At 39.9% G+C, this 21,115-nt stretch overlaps 1 protein-coding gene across 2 annotated transcripts in view; it reads left to right on the top strand.

Annotated features, from left to right (window-relative positions):
• Positions 1–6,838: 6,838 nt before the first annotated feature.
• The window catches only part of nkain4 (sodium/potassium transporting ATPase interacting 4), a 43,959-nt gene continuing 29,682 nt past the window's right edge, over positions 6,839–21,115 (top strand). For both annotated transcript variants that reach the window (XM_035383225.1, XM_035383224.1), the window contains exon 1: positions 6,839–7,232. In XM_035383225.1, the coding sequence (XP_035239116.1) occupies positions 7,179–7,232 (54 nt within the window). In that variant the 5' untranslated portion in view covers positions 6,839–7,178. The remainder of the gene's footprint in view (positions 7,233–21,115) is intronic.

Here is a 21,115-nt window from a genome sequence, read left to right as displayed (position 1 = left end):
TACTGCCATATTTCTTAAAATGGCAGATCTGCCAACCTGCACGCATTTTGTGTACCAACCACGCAATTCTTGGTCAGAATACGCAGGTACGAAATGCCAGCTGAAACTACGCAAAAAAAAAAAAAATATATATATATATATATATATATATATATATAATTGCAATTTAATTACGGAAAACAGGCAATTAATACAAAACAATACCGTACATTTATTCGGTATTTAAACTACATGCCTCGGATTGAACCAGATGCTACGACCTTGTGCTTGTGGTTCTGTAACCCCTCCTGACCCACTCAACATCCACTGATACGCAGCGGTACTTTATTATCCACCTATGCGTAACGCTGCATTGCTGAGGTAAAATGGGAAGTGGGGAGTAATAATCAAGCACAAAAATGTCACCGTAATGTGAACATATAAAACGGTAAAACATGTTCGGTAACTTTACGAGATGATGCATTTCAAGGGGTATATCCTAATAAGATAAATTTGTGTATACAGTTAGCCGTAGTAGTAGCTCGCATGCGATTTAGGCTCATTACGAGACGTGTGAATAACTGAGTAATTTAGCTGCAGTAACTCAAACGCTACGGAGAAGCAAATAATTCCTATTATTGCAGCCAGTCACCCGCCCAGCCTTGCAGTTAGAAAATAATCATGACGTCGGATGACGAGGATACTAACAAGGAGAGAGAGAGGGAGCAGACCTACTAAAAAGTCCGTGCCCCCCAGAAGTTCCTCGCAAAATATCAGGAGCAATGGCCGTGCCTCCGCCCCTCAAAACTTCCGCACCATGCATTTTGCACATTGTGCAATTATGATTTTGACATTAGCCACCAAGGAGCTTCAGGTAATAATTTGCCTAAACCTCTAGTTACAAAAGCCTACATTCCTAGATATTTTTTCAATTGAATACTATTTTTTTAATTAGGCCTATATGATGTGTGCTTATATAAGCGGATTCAATTATTTAATTATTAAATAAAAATGCAAATCATGAACAGAAACTTGGTTTTATTCATAATTGACAGTGTTTTACATCGCAACATAAGCTTCTTTTTTTTTTACATTACAACATAAGTTTCTGTAAATACTTGAAAATGAAAACATATGTTACAATATACAAAATAAATTATTTCCATTTTTATTAAATAAGTGAATGCAATTCACTTATGGTTATCAGTTTATATAAGCACACATATCATATAATGAAATATTAATCATGAAAAAATTGCTTTAAGCAGGTATACTCAAACTTTTGACTTGAAAGTATATCATAATATAGCCCAGTGCAGTGCAAGTGATATTTTAGAATCAGGTCAAATTATACAATTTTGCCTGATCACTTTAACAGTCAAATGTTATGTACATTATTATCATTATGTACATAACACTACATATTTCTTATGAAGAAGCTATGTAGTGCTTAAGTTATATAGCTCTTATGATGGACCAGCCAAAAGAAGTCACAAAAATGCAATAACAAGCAGTGTAATGCATTTTTAAAACATGCCATGGAACCATTTTAATTTTTTCATAAGCATGTGTGATACTTAGTTCCTGCAATTCATCTCTTACAGCAGAAAATTCCATTATTATTCCCATTGAGCATTGAGAGTTTTGATTGTATTATTCCCTTTGTCCCATCCTCCAAGCTGTTTAGAATTATGTCCACTAGGTGGCAGAAAATGTTTTTAAAAAAGGTGGTGAAACCTCACCGTTTCAACTTCTGCATTTGTAATTTAATTTGAGTTATTCTCTGGAAAAAAAATAGAGTACTCAAAATAATTAGGAGATACAGACCAAAATGAATTATATTTACTGTTTTCAGTACATTTTTAACAAATGTGGATTGTACTCATTTCAGTCATTAGAATAAGGAATTGAGAAATGCAGGAACATAAGATGTATGTCAAAGAAAGGTTGGCTGAGGAGATCTGAAAGCTAGGATAGAACAGGATCAGACAGACTGACAAAGCAAGCATAATCTATCCCCAATCACAGACAAGTAAAATTAAAAATAAAATAAAATAAACGGTATCCTCACTCTCAGACTTATCAAAAACTAGTTTATCACTGCCCATGGACAAATCAAACAGACAAACCAAGAACAGGTGCCAAGACAAAAGAAAAATACAGTATCCTTGGACTGTCCTCCATGCCTTGAAACCGGAAGAGGACATTTTTATAGAGTATGAAAAGGCACATGTAGATCTATGCCATTAAACCAGGCCTCAGACCTCCTCAAATGCCTAAAGAAATGTGACACAGATTAATCAACCAAACAAGTGCGACAACAATTGACTCAGGAAAAGTGCTGATCTATAGCAATTCACAAAAAAGCCACAGCATTGGCTTACAGTATTTGTACCACTTCTGCTGCATTTTCTTGTAGAAGTATCAATAATGATGACAGAAGAAACCAGTCCTTAGACAAATTCATATTTCTGTCGTTTATATCACACCAAAAGGTGGTATTTAAAGACTAGTCAGTTTGATTGTAATAATACAGGTAATATAAATTAAAGGCTTACATGCATTATTTTATCATGGGATGTGGTAGGAGGTTGTATTGTAATAGAATAATAATAATAATATTAATTAAAGCCGCAAGCGGCGTTGGGAGGGGTCCAAGCATTGGCAGCATCGCGCCCCCTATGGAGCGATTTAAAAATGGCTTTGTCCTCATGATCATATGCCTTCACCCAACATATCTACTGAATATCATGATGATCGTATAAAATATTGATGACTTGCGGCCAATTTTGAGCTAAGAGACGCTGTCGGATGACTTAGTTACGTCGCCATGGATGTGTCCGGGCCGCTTCCCGTCAAGGCCTTTACTATGTCGTAACACTTAGATGGCATGTCGTAACACTTTGATGGTCCGGCGTGTACGCACAGCTGCAGCGTTTCTGCGCCGCAACTAAAAAAGGTGTCACACTAGTGTTGTCACGATACCAAAATTTTGACTTTGATAGTGATACCAGGTTTAGTATTACGATACTCAATACTGAAATGATATTTGAAACTTAAACGATGCTAATTAGATACTCGGTACCTAACGATACTGAAATTACCTTAATAGATCAGAAACGTAATGTCCACAAGGGTTGACCTCATTTTCGAATTCATGGTTTATGAACAACCTGGTTCATTAACAACCTTTAAGTTGAAGCCTCTTCAACATATTAATATGCATAGGCCTATAGTGTTACAACACTGAACAATAGAAAACTGTTAAAAATATTTCAAATATTAAACAGTTGTAAAGTACATAATTTTTAAAACAGGTCTTTCGCCTTTAAATAGATTGAAAAACTGCATATTTTAATAACAATACAGCATCTATCTATAATAAAATATTTCCAAATTGGAACACCTATTGCTACTGAAGTGAACTGAGTCAAAGCTTGCGCTGTATCAGGGAAGTGAATGCACAAGCGCAGGTCACCTCACTTGGCAACCTTAGTTGCTACTGCCATCTAGCGACGATTCTGACAAACTACACTTTTCATCCTCTAAATCAGTAATGCGGGAGACACATTTCCCTGGCTTTTACATTTGACACAGAACTACCGAACATCGGGAAATTCAAATACGAAACCGTTTTTTTTTTCTGTTTTTTTTTTTTTTTTTAAGTACCCAGAAAGTGCTGAAGTTTTGGCATACCGTGCAACACTACGTCAGACACATATTCCAATCCATTGCTCAGTTTAGCAGAGAATGCACATTTCAGAGCGCCACAGAGACAGATAGAATAATGACACTAAATGCACATTTCAAATAATAAAGACGACATTGAGAAAAAACTAAAAAAAGGACTTAATATCAACTCGCGACCCGCGTGCTGACCGCAGAGCAGCCTACCGGTTTATTTATGTAGACATTGGCAGATAAGAAAATTTTCGGTTAAGCTGACCTATAAAACGCTATTCCAAAAGCTAAATCAGACATGTTATACATCGTTAGAAAGCTTATACTCTCACCTACTGAATAAATGAATTGTCAATCAAGCCAAATTAGACTAAGAAGAACGACAACGCCGTAAGCAACAGGTGTGGTATTACGCACAGCTATTTTTGAAAATATCCGACATTTCACAAACGGATTATCCAAGACAATATATAACCACTCATTCGCAAAAGGGACATCTCTACGCGTAAAACCGATGGTAAGATTGTATATTTATTAAATGTTTAGTCCCAGATATTGACTGTAGAATGACATGGTATAATTTTTGTTTTTAATTGTCTCGTTTATTTCGTTATTCAGTGAGCAGCCTTTTCACTGCTGTATTGGCATATTTTAGGGCTAATGTCGGGTTTATCTTGTTGCTACGGAATATTGCATTACATTACATTACATTACATTACAGGCATTTGGCAGACGCTCTTATCCAGAGCGACGTACAACAAAATGTATAACCATAACCAGGAATTAGTGTGCCGAAAACCCTAGAAAGAAATACCGTTCCAAGTGCAGGAAACATTCGCATAGTTCAACTTGGACCCAGTTGGTTAAACTGATTAACGCTAACACAAACAAGAACAGCAACAACGCAGTCTATAAGAACATTCAAGCAATAGTTAAGACGAGTTAAGACTAAGTCACCTACGGAACAACTACCTAGTTACAACCCTAAGCTTACAGTCAATTTAGAAATTAAATTGAGAATACGTTTTCTCAGCACAATGACGGATTTAAAGACTAAACGAACTCACCCGATGTTGTCTTCAAATGGACCGTATTATTTTAGACATTGGCAGACTACAGCGTAAAATGCGTCTTTTGTTTATATTCAATATTAGTAATTGCAGCGAGAAACTGCAGCTGTAGGTCGTTATGTTATGGTAGCAACGGAACGAAGCGGACCATATATGTATTAGGCTACCGTCATTGTTTCAGTATACCAGCGTGTTTTCGCGCGTTTGCACAGAAACTCGGAACCTATCAATAAAATGGTTTAGCTATTTCTCAGCATAATGACAGATTTAAAGACTTAACGAACTCACCCGATACTGTCTTCAAATGGATCCATGCCAAAGAAAAGTAATTATTCATCCTCTCAAAGCTTTACCGGAGCGTATTATTTATTTAGACATTGGCAAAGTACAGCATAAATTGCGTCTTTTGTGAATATTCAATGTTTGAAATTGCAGCGAGAAACTGCAGCTATAGACACAAGATAGTCTGTTATGTTATGGTAGCAACGGAACGAAGCGGACTATATATGTATTAGGCTACCGTCATTGTTTCATTATACCAGCGTGTTTTCGCGCGTGTGCACTGAAACTCAGAACCTATCAATAGAATGGTGTAGCTATTTCTCACCATAATGACAGATTTAAAGACTGAACGAACTCATCCGATATTGTCTTCAAATGGATCCATGCCAAAGAAAAGTAATGATTCATCCTCTCAAAGCTTTACCGTAGCGTATTATTTATTTAGACATTGGCAAAGTACAGCATAAATTGCGTCTTTTGTGAATATTCAATGTTTGAAATTGCAGCGAGAACTGCAGCTGTAGACATAAGATAGTCTGTTATGTTATGGTAGCAACGGAACGAAGCGGACTATATATGTATTACCGTCATTGTTTTATTATACCAGCGTGTTTTCGCGCGTGTGCACAGAAACTCAGAACCTATCAATAAAATGGTTTTCTCAGCATAATGACAGATTCAAAGACTAAACGAACTCACCCGATACTGTCTTCAAATGGATCCATGCCAAAGAAAAGTAATTATTCATCCTCTCAGAAAGCTTTTACTGAAAAACTTTTGGTCGCCTATCCTAGCATGCACGCTAGGTGGCAGTGTCAGACCGTGCTTTCACTGATAAAAACTAGCGTCGCCATGGTTGTCGCTTGCCGTAAAGAAGTTTACTCGATGTCGTAATCGTTTGGATTTGGAGCTCCAAGCTTTTCCGCACCCCACCTAATGAAAAAGTCCAAATGGTGTGCAAACCATATGGCGGACATAGGTGCTCCCAATAGGAAAGTTGGAGAGCACATTCAGATGCATCAGTCGATGAAGTTTTGTGTTGATCTGACTTACGGTGTGGGAGTTATGGCCTTTTAAAGTATGACCCTCGTGTTATAGCGCCACCATCTGGCCGACATAGGTGATTTTTAGTGCCTGAGTAGTGGGGGGCCATAGGAACCCACCTGCCAAATTTGGTTGGTCTACAACTTATGGTTGCTGAGCCTCAGACATTTTAGCGGAGAAAACTGCCACGCCCCAACTAAAAAGTCTAAATTGCGGGCAAACAATATGGTGGACATAGGTGGGGCCAATGGCAAAGTTGTAGAACACGTTCAGATACATATGTCGATGAAGTTTTGTGTTGATCTAACTTATGGTGTGGGAGTTATGGCCTTGTACGCGTTACCCTTTGTTATAGCGCCACCATCTGGCTGACATACGTGATTTTTAGTGCCTGAGTAGTGGGGGCCCATAGGAACCCACCTGCCAAATATGGTTGCTCCAGGACTTATGGTTTCTGAGCCTCAGACACTTTTAGCGGAGAAAAATAATAATAATAAGAATAATCCTAACAGATACAATAGGGTTCCACCAGCTTCGCTGCTTGGACCCCTAATAATAATAATAATCACACACGATCATTTAGGTTAGGCTACTCATATTAGTTAATATTGAACGATTATTGAAATAAGGCCTGTAAAAAATGATCTGGCCATCATAAAGTTTATATATAGTGGTGCTATATTTATTTCACACCTAACTGAAAAACAAACCACAACCGGAAATGTATTCAAGGGGGTTGACAGAGAAATGGAGGAGCCCTTTTCTCCTTTAAAAGCTCAACCCCCCACCCCCATTACATTGGAGCCCCGACTTACACGTCTATCACAACTTAGAAGCACCACAGCACAGCTGAGCTGCAACCGTGACACGATCTCTCTTTCCAGAGCTTCACTGAAGTAGCCTATTGCATGTCTGTGCTGTTTTGGAAAGATCATGGGGAATCAGCGCATGGAGCCGATCATTTCCACTGAGTTCAGAGCTTGAGCCGCCTGCTTTCGTCTGCATCACTATTATGTTGGAAAGGGCTCAATGATATTTTCATTCTAAACTCAGCTATTTTGGACCACAGTCGATACAATACTTCTGTTTCTCGCCTCGCGCTCGTTGTAGCTTGCTGGTACAATGGGGTGTTGCAGTGGACGTTGCACGTTGATTTTCCTTTGCATTTTCCAGCTGGTAAGTAAATTCACTGGTTGACCTCTTAAGACATATGAGAACGATATCAAAATAATACGAACTTTGAGTGGATTTAGTTTAGTGCTTTAAAAAGTGAATATAAAATAGCCAGCGTCCAGTGATGTCAATGGGTTGCAACATCCCATATTAAGTTGTTCTGTTTAATTGACAAAACATATTCATGTTTACTCAATAGCAAATGATTTAATTGCATCATTGTTTATTGTGCATGTCGTATTGTTAGAGAGAGGATATGGTGGCATCCATTGTGGAATCTTTTAACATGATGCTTTTTAAAATGCGTGTTTAGAGGGTTACTTTGTTAGAATAAGTTGTACAAGACAGATGATGTTTTATTGCGCAAATGATGACGACAGAAAATGTCAGAAAAATGCGGTTTTGGTAATGTTGAATTGACGATAGATATCCCTTTGCACAGTACCGTTTACTCACTTATTGTTAATAGTTGATGAATGGAAGAATTCGATTCACGCTGTATGGTGGGTGTTAAAAGGGCAACAAAGCACCGTGAATATTGATTCACAGTTACTTGCAGAACTGTGGGGCCCACATTGAAAGCGGTCGATATGATTTTGGTTAGGTGACAGGGTTCACGCACGCAAGGTACAGAATTGATGGAAGGATTGCCATTCGTTTATATTGGTTTTTTAAATTCGATTTAATCCTGCGTGTATACATATTACAGTATCTTGTTGCTTCTTTGTTATTTATTAGTTATGGTCTAATGGTCAGTGTTAATGATTTTATGTTGCCAAAATATATCGCTTAAAGTTTCATACAAACATTTTAAATGTAACATGTCTTAGGCACCAAAAAAAAAAAAAAAAATTGAAGACAATAATTAGCCCACTTTGGAAATAATGCCTTGTTAATGAAAGCTTTCTCTTTTATGACCTGGAAACTTTTTTATTATTATTTTAAACTTTAAAAAAAACTGCATTCAGAATTTTCAGAGGAAAGCCCGTGAGCTTGGAGACATGAAACTCCAGAAGCAGATACAATAACTGATCAGGACTGATGGCAGCATTGCAGCTGATACCTGGGAGATTCCAAGCTACGACTTAAATTGAAATACACTCTATAAACCCATTCACAGGGGGGGGAGACAAATGGTGTTTGTCCCTTGTCTGTTGCCAGGTTTTCAGGTGGAAAGTGTATTGGTAGCTATCAGACACTGGTGCCTTCCCTAATTGTCCAGATTGATTATCTTTGTCGGAGGAAAGTGGCTTTGCCTTGATGCAGGAGCAGTGGTTCCCTGGGAATTTGGGATCCATTTAAAGCAACACTGGCAGAAAAAGGCATTGCCTCCTCTCCCCCACAGAGTTCAGTGGAAAGACTTGGCTCTTAAGGAAAAAGCAGTGCACTGAAGGCTTTCTATTTACTCCCACACACAATGAGTGGGACTTTGTCATTGTGCTCTCTTGTCACACACAGCACAAAACTTACCCACTTACTAAGAACTTTACTGCTTTTAACTTATGGCCCCACCAAGTGATTGAGTGCAAGGAGATCGTATTTTATTCTGTTGTCATGGGCAACACATCCAGCAGAAAGTTAGTGGGGTGTAAATGCTGGCAGCCAATGCATAGGTCTACAGAGATGAATGCCAAAAAGCGTATTATCGTTACATTCTGTATCAGAGGCAGCTGTCTGAGCACAGGAGTAAAGTTTTCCATTTGTAGTCCAGATTAGAATTCAATAGAAGGAAGCTGTGAAAAGAATAATACCTTTCTCTTATCTGTAACAGAAGAGTGTGTGGCGCTGGGGGCCCTTTTATTTTTTACTTTGAGAACAGGGGAGCAATGACCATAGGGGAGAAAGAAAAGACGGCGTTTCTGGAGATGTGCTAGTTATTTGACCAGGGAAATGGTAGTGTTCCCAACTGAATAGCACACCATATGTTTTATGAAACAAAACTTGTGTAAACACTATTATTATTACAGTGTTGTCTAAACTGTAACATGATTGCTTGGCATGTTTGCTTGTTGGTTAGGATAAAAAAGTGCATTTTTCTAAACTCGAATTACACATGCCACTGGCCGTGTAGTGTTAGCTGGGTAATACTGGATGTGTGTTTTCTGAGATGCCAAAATTGATCTGTCTAGTTGATCTGTCAAATGGAGTACATCTCATAGAATACACAATGCGTTTACTGATCCGTTTAAAGTGTGTGTCCTTCATAAATTGTCAACTCTGAATATAAGATTGTAATTTAATATATGCAATAAATCTTGCATAAAAAATCTGTGATTGTGGGTGTTTGTTCTGGATGACCTAACAGGTCACTGAATCTCAGCAGTAGCTATCATGAACCTGGCATTTACTCAATTATCAATAGTAATCAGTGCTTCGGTTTTAACAAGTGCTTATAAGCTTTTGAATTTGAATGAAATTGCTTCTGAGGGACGCGAGTGGTGAAGTTAATTTTGTGTTGTTATTTTTGACCTTCAGTGCAATTCTGCGTTAGTTCTCCAGTTCAATTCTATGGGCTTCAGTTTGGTCTCAGATTCATTGAAATCCAGCCAGGCTCTTTCATATGGAATTCAAATTATAACCTGTCACCTTCTGATGTGTTTCTCAAGGTGCAAATGGGGTGAGAAAAGATAATTTGGTTTCATGAGTGAGATGCATGGCATAGACTCGTTTTTTATTTTACAACTCAAAATATGATAATATGGATCTGAGAGTCATGTTACTCATACCAGCATTCCTTGCAAATACAAATCCAGCTCACTCAATTATCTTTCTGATGACTTAAACTCCCGTGCAGGTATCACAGCCAAAATGATGCTTTGTAGATGCTCTGATTTGTCACTGTGGGCCAGTATGATGCTAGGTCACATTATTATAACCTGCGTAATACTGCTAAATGTCATGAATTGTAGTCCCATTAGTCCAACCAGCATATAATTACAAATGTCTCTGCCATTTTTATAACATTTACATTCCATTTATTTGCCAGACGCTTTTGTCCGTAGCGACGTGCAATAAGTGCATACTGAAGATCATTGGAATAACTACAATGCACAGGTTCGATAAAGGTACAGCACACATTATGTAACAGTTATCCATAGCCATGAACACATTAAGTCCAGTTCACACAGGTCAGAAGGCTAGGTCAGAAAGTTATGGTAAGTCAAATTAGGAGGCATGATGACGTGCTACAATATCAATATAAGATAAATAATATGAAATACAATTGCTAAATGGAAATACAAGTTAGCATGAAAGTGCTACAGGATTCAAGTGATGAGAGCGATCCTAGATTGGGAGTGATGTGTAGAGTAGTGATGGTTAGTCGTGTAGGGTTGAGTCATGTCCTGTAGGTAGGCATGGCCAGTCCTGTTGGCTACAATGTAAGCCAGGGTCAGGTATTTGAACCTGATCCTGGTGGCAACCGGTCGCCACTGGAGTGACCTCAGCAGGGGAGTGACATTTGAGAACTTTAGGAGGTTGAAGACAAGTTGGGCAGCAGCATTCTGAATCAGTTGTAGTGGCTGTATGGCATAAGCTGAGATGCTTGCAAGGAGGAAGTTGCAATTAATCTAGAAGGGAGATTACCATAGCCTGTACGAGTAGTAGCTGGGTGGAGTACATGGTCAGGTATGGTTGAATCCTCCTTATGTTGTACAGAAGGAATCTGCAGGACCGTGATGGTGCCATAATGTGCTCCTTGAAGTTCAGCTGGTCATCCAGGACCACCCCTAGGCTCTGTGCAGAGCGAGAGGCAGCCACTGTGGTACGATTGACAGTAATGGAGAGCTCTTGTAAAAGTGAGGTCTTGTGAGGGATGAAGAGCAGCTCCATCATGTTGAGGTTGAGCTTCTGGTGATGCCTGGCCATCCATGTCGTGATATTCTCTCATTTACCTGTATGGCAGAGGAAGGAAAAGAGAAGAAGAGTTGTGTATCGTCGGCATAACAATGATAAGGGAAGCCGTGTGAATTAATGACTGAACAAAGAGATTTGGTGTAAATGGATAACAGCAGAGGACCCAGTACAGATCCCTGTGGGACTCCTGTAACAAGGAGATGAGGTGCAGAGATAGACCTCATCCAGGTGACCTGGTAAGACCTATCTGCAAGATAGGAAGCAAACCGAGAGATGGCAGTCCCAGAAATGCCCATCTCATCCAAATTTGAGATGAGTAGTTGGTGATTGACTGTGTTGAATGTCTTGGAGGATCTGGACAGAGCAGAGAGATGAGGCTATTGCAATGGCAAGTGCCTCCATCACAGCCAGGAGGGTAATATCTGTTGAGTGCCATTATAATGCCATAAATAGCCATGTTCCAGTATATTCACAAAATTCTATGAATTTCCTTATTTCTGATGTTTTAATGGTAGCTGTGTGGTTTGAGAAATAAATATATTAAGTGAATCGTTCGGACTGTGTTCCCCAAGCAGCATCATCTTCTTTTTATGTGTTCATTGGAAGGACTGCTAATGTACTTCAATACCTACCATAAGGATAGCAGACAATGTCCTCCAAAGAACACCTTTGCTGCTGAATTATTTGCAGATGATCAATTGCCTCCGCTTCAGTCAGTGGTTACATTAAACCCTATTGTCTACATTGAGAATGCAAAGGGATGAGTGTTTCGATGATGTGGGTATTGTGTGACTGTCGAGCCTATTCCCTGCTGTTGACAGGGGAGTGGGGCTAATAGCCACGCATGTGTCCTTGTGCAAGGACATAAGGCGCCCCTGTGTATGGAACACCTCCCCTTTAGTTCATCTCTCACCAAACAAACCGTATTATTAGCCCAGTTCTTCCCTTGGATGGCTTCATTTGAGCAAATTGCTTGAGTGTGATTGGTTTTTACTGTCAAGGCTTTGCTATCATCGGATTGCTCAGATGACATTGTGAGCGTATATATAGCTGTCAAAATGTATACCTCACCCTCTACAGACCATTAAGCTTAAGCAACAGTTGTATATCTTTGATGTCTAGGCCCAGCATCGGACCTGTTAGAGCCAGAATGGCTCACCACTGCAACACTACGTTATTATCTAGGAAGAGAGCGGCATTGCTTTATGATAGTTTTTCACATAATAGTATTTTCCACTGTAACATTTGTAAACATGTGAAGACATCATCCCTAAGCTGAAGTGAGAGGCCAGCACAAGTGCCACCAATACTTGTTTGACTAACAGCCTGGGGTTAGTGGGATGTTTTACCATCGAGTAGACCAGAGGGTGAAACACCAAAGCAGTCAGTCTCTCCTAGCTCTGTGCAACACCTGTTTTTGTATTTTTTTCTCCTTCTCATTCGAAAGGAACACAATGGAGTTTGTTTAGTGGCACGTACAGCTGTCAGCAGCCTATTTCCAGAGTCCCTGTAGTCAGATAAAACCATTTTTAATGGAGGGCTTGGTGCATTTAGCATCGATGGAAAGCAGTGCTCTATAAGGTATTACTTCTTCCTCTTTGGAGTCAAGATATGATCTGAGGGTCAGGTTTGAATTTCCCCTCACCGACGTCACTGTGCTGTGGAGTGCTTTCTGAGTGAACTTAATGATTATATTTCCTGTGTAAGCTGATGGGCCACAAGGGCATTGACACCACTTAAGGTATCGTAAATTAGGAAAACTGGCCTTTCGCCTGGTCTCTCAACTTTTGCCGCTGGATATTTGACCAGTACATAACCAACTGTGCAGTATACCTCTGGCTCTTGATGCAACAATGCTTTGCATCTGTGTGAGCTAAATGTACAGAAATAGCAGTGCCTTTGAAATTCTTTTGCAAAATGTTTTTCTTTATTTTTTAATGGACTTTAATGCCTATTTTTAGTCATCTGGTATAGTTTGCTGGTCATTTCTTTCCTATAGAATTCGATACTTTGTTCTCTGCAAACTACATTTGCATTGAATGGTTTTTCATTATTAGTGTCCTCTGTTAGATACAGCAATCAACTGTTAGAGCAGTAAGCTAGATCTCTGAAATATGGAGACAGAGACACACACACACGCACAATTTTTCAGTGGAGTGCAACCATGTACCATCTTAAGACTTTGATTGGTTTCTTTATCTGTACTCAGCATGGTTATAGAAACCAGTATTTCTGAGCTTTCAGAAGAGAAAGGCTACAGAGAGATTTGTGACAGTCACTGAAAATGAAAAGGCGCTCTAAGGCAGGAAAAAACACTGTATATCGATGGCAATGTGGATGGCGAATAAGCTACCGTGAATAACATGATTGATGACTGGGGACCTTTAATTGGACATGGTAGCTTTGTCTACTCTATAAAAGGGAACCAAGGCTGCCACAGGCTCTGAGTAATGAGGTCAGAGCTGAAGAGAACTGACCACCCCCCCCCAACTCCCCATGATGGTCTTAACTTCATCCAGGGCCTTCACTTAGGGCCTTACTGCCCTAACTCTAGCAAATGTGAGGGAGTTATGTTGGATTGTCTGGGGATCCAAAATGAACTTTGCATGCCAATGTTGTGAAAAAAGCATAGCTGCTCACTCTGTGGTGGTTTGTGGAATTTCTGAGATATGAGAGACATCTGTAAGAGATTTGATAAGATGTAGGCTATCAGTATCATATTCAAATACTCTTAATATGTAGAACTCATTGGCCTGGAGAAAGGATACAGGGCTTGTGTGAGGACCTGATCGAAGCTGTGATTGGCGGTTGGTGAAATGCAGGCAAGCGTACTCAGTGCTGGGTTAAGTGGACATGCCTATTGTTCTGGGGGGGGGGGGGAGGTGGAGAAAGCGGCTCTTTGTGTGTGGCTGCTTGGGGTGGAGTGAGCAGTGGGCCTGCTATCTCGGCACCTCCCCCAGCATTTTGGCATCTTCATCAGGAGAACCAGTTCATCTTACTGCTGCAAACACAGTGTGCTTTCACAACACCCTCTTTCTTAACCATTAAATGTATGGGTGGGGTCGTTCTGGACCCCAAGAATGGTTTTTGTCTCTAATAAATGCATTTGATTATCTGAAATTCCAAATTTGACATTTGTAATTTATTTATTTATTTTTGTGATAATTGTGCTTTAATGCTCCTCTTGTTTAGGTTTGTGGGTTCTTTTTTGACCCCAATTAATTCCGATGGGAATTATTTTCAAACCATTGATTCCTATTTTATTCATATTCTATTTTTTAAGGCATATTATACAGGATTTTGCCTTGAAAATATAATAAAATAACGATGCTAAGGCATATCTATGATGCACTGGTAATCTCTGTCTTCATGCACTTTTGCAGAATTTTTGCACCTTTGCTTGTATTTTGATGTTCTGTTATGTGTTTGGGATGTTTCTGGGCGCGGCACTCTTTTCTGTGTGGAGAGGGGTGGGTGTGGCTACAGAGCCTGTTGTTGGGGTCAGATTTCAGCAGAGTGTATGGTTGCCAGTTAGCTAGCTGCTGCAGGGCTCCTTCAAGAACTGGAGTTAACCTTGGAATTGCTTTCCCTCGGTGGGATCAGCTGAAGTTCGCCAACAGAAAAAAGCAACGTGGAGTTGGCTTGTTTTCTGTTGGACCTGTATGTAACATTACCTCTGGCTATCTATCTGGCTAGCTATGTCAGGTAGCTTGATGATTGAAGACGGGTACTCATGGTGAGTGGGCGGCATTGAAGACGGAGGTGGAGACTTCTTTGATTGTAAACACAGGACACAGCAAGGCCAAAAAAATCATGCATGGTATGCCTTTAAACACATGTTCCTAACGGCAATTCAAGTCACCGAAGAGATGTTCAAAATGTTGAGGAATTGATGAATTCTACTATTAATGAAAAAATGTAGATATTTTCTTGATTGACATTATGATTTATCTGTCACAATGTATGAAAATGTGAACAAATTATATTATTTTGTCATAAAAATCTTTTTAGATTGTCAAATTCATGACGGAAACAAATGAGTAAATATGTTTAAGTACACGTGTTACCATTAATAAAGGAAAAGTTTGTTGGATGGGCCAAGCATCTGAGGGTTAAGGTAAGACTCAATGTGCAAAGTAAATATTAAAAGGCACAGGAGGTGTCTGCATGGAATCATTCCAAGGGGAGATGGGGGGCCAGATTGAAACCTTATGATATGCACAAAACAGTGAGATTAGCTGCAATATTAATGTACCTGTGCGGTGTTGTCAAAGGGAAATGCAAGGAGAGGCATTCAGGGGCACGCTTATTCAATTCCCAGCTGCAACCAGAGGTTTACCTGCCCCTGGCATTTGTAATGTGAAAGAACATAAAAGGCACAACCCCAAAGGCAACTTTGAGCAGACAAAGCTCATATTTACTGTGGGTAAATGGGTTCCAAGATGCAGTTCTGGATTTCTAAATTTATTCTGTGGTTCCCTTTTGTTGTATCTCTCAAATTACAGTTGTCTAAAAGTCAACTGGAGAGAGAGAGTGCTTTCCTCTAGAATTTGTGAAGTATAGTCAATGCCAGATGATCAGTTTATTCCAGGAATGTCCATGAGCAAAAAAATGTTAAACAGTTACTGCCTTATTTTACAAAAATCAGCTACATGCAGGCTGAGCTATAAAGGATGTATCCACTATATGCTCAACCCTGTATTGCTAACAACACAACTTATTATTAATGCATCACAACTGTCAGTAAAGGGTAATTACAACAGCTGTTATAAATGAAACTGCAATAAAACAGGCTCCCAGTAGACCTAAGACCCACAGGCAGGAGGATGTCTACTGTTTCCTCCTTCACATGAGAACTCAGGAGGTCTCATGGGATAATGGTGCATATAGTATTTCCAGTGCTGATGGTGGTCCCATCTGAGGAGCATTTCTTTCCATGTATGCGATCTGACAGCCGTAAACACGTTGAGATGGGTGGGGGTTGCGGGTGTGGGGGATGTGCTTTAAAAGTTAGCCATGCATTCATATTTTCTGCATGCTGTGAGGTCGGTTGTGTGGTACGAGAGTGAGTCTGAGCCGGCACAGACTCTCTCAGCTGTGACAGTGTGATATTAGCTTTAAAAAATTGCAGCGCACAATTCATATCTCGATAGGCAGGGGCATATTTATTTATGTGCTTCACTTTTGTTTCAGTCTGTGAAGCTAGGCTCCCTGAGCAATGCAGAACATGATTAAGGATAAATCCAATATGCCTGTGCAGCAGTGAAATAACTGGTAATGCATATTAAATAGGGCTGGCCGTGCACAGTGCAGGGAGGCTGAATGGAGAGCACAGCGGAGACAGTGACCTCAGTATGGAGCTGACCCTTTGGCTCTGGCCTCGACAATCATTCTGTTTCTAAAAGGGTGCTTTCTGTCTTTTTTTTTTTTTTTTTAAAGCCAGTGAAAGTCAGAGTCTTTTCAGCACTGGGATACGTATGTGATGTAGCTTCATGCTGTCTCATCATGTCTTGTGTGAATGTGGACAGTTTCCCCTTGACTCATGTCTCAGGCATGCTGTACAGGGCACCCAGTGCTTTGTTTAAGTGTTTTTGCTTAGTGAACCTTTTCGATTGAATTTCCTTCCAAAATTGCCACATTTTAATGGGAGAGTTGCAGGCTCCTCTTGTTCTGGCTGACTGTGTTTGGCCTCTGACTGTGTGTCTTATTACTTCAGGTTTTTCGCTCAAGTTGTTGTGTTGAATGGAGACCATTGGGGTCCCTCCAGGCCTTATGCTAAAAATGAACAGACCCATTATGTGGGCCCTGTTTTGGCTGGGTCTACTGGGAGGGATAGCGTGAGCTGTACACCATGATTTCGGGAAGTTACAAAAGGCTAACACTGCAAGGAATCCATAAAGGGAATTCCAGGATGTACTGTGAATAAAGAAAGGGAATTGACCTCCACTAAAAAAACCTAAAATGTTTGTATTCTGCCAAAAGAAAAACAACTTATTCACTCACAGTTGTTACTTTTGGACAAACTTGTCATGCCTCATTAGAGCTGAACTGTGCCCCCTTTTTAAGGAGTCGGATCCACTGAGGAAACAGCATTTGTGTGCCATCCATTCTCATCTGCTGTAGACCCTGTAATGGACTGAGGATTCCTGTCATGTTGAAGAGCTGTGCATGAATATTTAAAGAACAGTCTGGTCTCAGTGTGTTTTTAGCATGCCTCTGGTGAGCATCAGAGCGTTCCTCTCTTCTGGTGACAAGGGGAAGCAATGGCCAAACGTGCCTAAATTATTGATTGAACCTGTGATTTATCACCATTCATGCTGGGGAGAGGGGGATCCCTTGTGGAAGGCCTGCTCCCATGACCAATTAAATGAGTGACCTCATAGAGTGAGGTGGATAAGCACCTTTTGACACATTTTGCCCTTGAAAGTGTTTTTTTTTTCCAATATATTTGAGTACATTTAGTTTCCATAAGGAATTTACTCATATGGATTGCCTATACCATTCTTCCAACATTGCTGTAAAGCAGTGTTGCAAGAATGGAATGCAGTATTAACCTTACAATGTTGCAGAAACGTTGTGAGAACGTTATGTATGAGCAGGTTAGCATCTCTTTTAAAGAAACTGGGTGTCTCTGTTTACTGTTTGCTCCTTGGCAATGGCTGCCTACACTTGGCATTAGGTCATCCACTATTTTTTCACAAGGTGCTAGACTTCCCGTACCCGTTTGGTTTTTTTTGCAGGATTTCTTCTTTGAGCAGTTGTCTTGGACATCAGACTCACATGTGTTTTTATAGATTTTTAAACTAGAATGTCAGTAGCTCAGGGTAGATCAATATCTGATGTTTTTGTGTGGAATACAAGTCTTTGTCTCCATTTGGTTGATTTGCCAGAAAAATCAAATAACCCCTCCATCTGCCCTATCCTACTTCAAGCTTGCCAGGTTAGTTTGAAAATTGCGGTCCCACAGTCGTCCGTCTGCCACACACACTGGGTGTGCTGGCTCTCCCCACATGGGTAGCGGTTGAGAATAACGTTCCTCTGTCCCAGAGCCTACACAGGAGAGACCCTTTCCATCATTCTATTATTACAGTTTCATATTGATAACGATGAGTGATTTGAATACTCACAGTTTTACTGTCTTTTGATGACTGGGTCATTAATCTTCTTGCTTGGAAACGTATCATTACTATCTAATTTGCGTTGGGGTATCAGACGAGCGAGAAACATGTAATCAGAAAAGATGATGCCTCCTTGGACTGGGTTCAAGGAGAGCACAGCTATTCTGCTGGCAGTGTTTGAATGAGATTTACACTAGAAGGTGCTATAAAGGCTTTAGATGTAGGTGTTAGGCATTTGCCTTGAGACATGGCCTGTTTTCAAATCCCGACCTCAGCCCAAAATGAGTATGTGCTTGCATGTGCACACGTGTGAATCTATGCCTGTTGTGGGTGTGTTTGTGTGTAGTTTTTTTAGTAGATGTGTCTCATCTGGGCCATTTATTTTGTTTTTGAGTTCCAACATGATTAAAAATTATTCTGAGAAGATGTGTTGTCTTTTTGGATTGAAATTGAACTGTGAAAGCCACTCAACTATGACATGTGGCACTGCATTGGAAAGCAATGGAACACTGTCTTTTTTCTAGGGTTCCCCTTTTAAAGGTTTTAACACCCAGCCAGCTAGACCCACGAAGAACGGGGATGAATAGCCACCATGATGTTTGAATTGATCCCACTGATAGTGCTGAAAGGGAGGAAAACGGCTATGGTGCCTATGTCTATGGTATCCTGTCTGTTTGGTTTTTGTTTACTTTTCCAAACATTTTCTGTTAATTACCTTATTTTAAGCAATTAGAAACTGGTTCATATCAGGGATGTGCAAGGCTGAGGCGTGATTGTGTTAGGATTAAAATATTTATTGCGTATAAGACTGATTCACTGGAAAAAGAACACATCACCAGCTGTATATATATATATATATATATATATATATATATATATATATATATCGTCTAGTAGATGTTTGTTATCAAGAGAGAGATTACTTTTATGACAAGCCTAAAATCATTTTGGGTTGTCCTTGTTTTTACAACTTTCCCTTTCAACAACCTCCAGAGTAATGTAACTGTTATGTCACATTCTGTCTTAAGCCAAAGGCTGCTTGTGTATTTCTTTTTTTTTCTTTTTTGTCGAATTACCCCTGGAAGTAAAGCAGACACCAGAGAAAATAATCAGACACATGCAGAGAACTGGTACATTGTTAGGAGTATATGCTACCTTCCCAATTAATCCTCAACACTGAGCATATCAGATGCACGGAGTGATTCTTATGAAAACATAAATGTCATTTCAAGAGAATTTATTCAACATGAGACATTTTTTGTGGCCATAATGAGAAAATAAAATGAGGAGAAATGTCTTTTGAAAGTAATGTTCTTTTTTTTTTTTTTTTTTTTTTAAAAGGCAGAAAGCCCTGCATTTATTTGGATGATAAATTACAGTTTTCTTTATATCTCTCATTAACAGGGCAGAGGAGATGGAGTAATGTATGTGGGCTGGTAGGAGAGGGTTGAATGGCTAGGAGAAGGAGGAGGGGGATGATTCGGTGATGAAGGTAATAAGCTGTGATGGGGATTGTGTTTTTTTACAATGATGAATAGGATCATGATGATGATGTTGGGGGTAGTAATGAAGATGACAAATATGAGAATATGGATTAGTATGACCGTGGTGATTATGAAGATGATGAAATGATGTCTGCACATCTGATCTTCGGGGGGCTGGAGGAGACTGAGGCGCACAGTGAAACCGCTTCATTGGTCTGTCTAATGTTCACATGTTTGTCAAACCCAAAGGGGAAGGAGATTAGCTGTTTTATCTGCAGGCCACTCTGAACCATATAGGACCTGCAGGAATTGGTTCATGGGAGAAATTCCTCAGTGTGCATGGGAACCCCGTTCTTTTACCATCACACAGAGCTGTTACATATCATTGAATTGAAGAAGATAAGAAACTAATTAACTGTCTTGTTCTGTGTCAGGGGTGTGTGTGTGTGTGTGTGTTGGGGGGTATCACAGGGAAAGTGATGATAATGAATTTTACAGAGTACAGACAGTTACAAGATCCATGACAGGATTCCTCTTAAGACACCCACAGAGAGACGGAAATGGGGGAGATGGAATATGGGGCGTGGGAGGAGATAAACTCAATCTCCCTTCTGCTTTTCACAAATTGTAATGTGCTTTAGCAGAAATGGTACAGAATAGGCTATGACCAAGGTCTTAGCATTTTTTCACAAGGCATTTAGATGGATATGGGTCATCCTACCAAATGCACCGTATACTCATAAAGCAAGCTGTGCTTTACAGGGTTTAGTTATGTGCTCAGTCACTCCGAATTCTTCAGTTGCGCCCTATAAAGACAAGTTTAATTGTCTTAAACGTAGACTTACTCTCAAACTATGATACTGTATTTTAAAGCAATGTCACCATGCATTCATTTGAGTTTTTTTAACTTAAAGCATTTGCTGTGAAATACAACCATGTCCTGATCTTGCCTGTGCTTGGGAATGTTTATTCAGCTCACATGGTGGAGTAGAGCACCATAATGACTGGAACCAACTTTCTGCATAGAAAAAACTCCCATTTGTATTCATTTAAATTCCATTTGAATAAGAAGGTCTGTAGCATTTGATTGTAATATAATAGCTTTATTGATGGGATATTGAGTAATGAGGGTCTCATCAACTCAACAAGAAATGGCAGTGTTTTTTGAGAGGGCTAGTATATCTGAGACAATTTCTAGCATATTGTAACTAGATTCCAGCCACTTATGGCATTGTATTGCATCCAGTCTGTAGCAAGGCACTTTCTTTCTTGCCAGCTCTTGGCAACTCTCACACAGAATCTCTCTCTCTCGCTCTCTCTCTCTCTCTCTCTCTCTTTCACTCTCTCACTCTCCCTCTCTCTTACTCTCTCACTCTCACTCTCTCTCTGACACACACACTGACACTGTCACACGGCCACACACGCACTG

Source organism: Anguilla anguilla, chromosome 11, assembly GCF_013347855.1.
Source record: "Anguilla anguilla isolate fAngAng1 chromosome 11, fAngAng1.pri, whole genome shotgun sequence".
Lineage (NCBI taxonomy): Eukaryota > Metazoa > Chordata > Actinopteri > Anguilliformes > Anguillidae > Anguilla > Anguilla anguilla.
The sequence above is the reverse complement of the archived record's forward strand: the minus strand, read 5'-3'. Positions and strand labels throughout refer to the sequence as shown.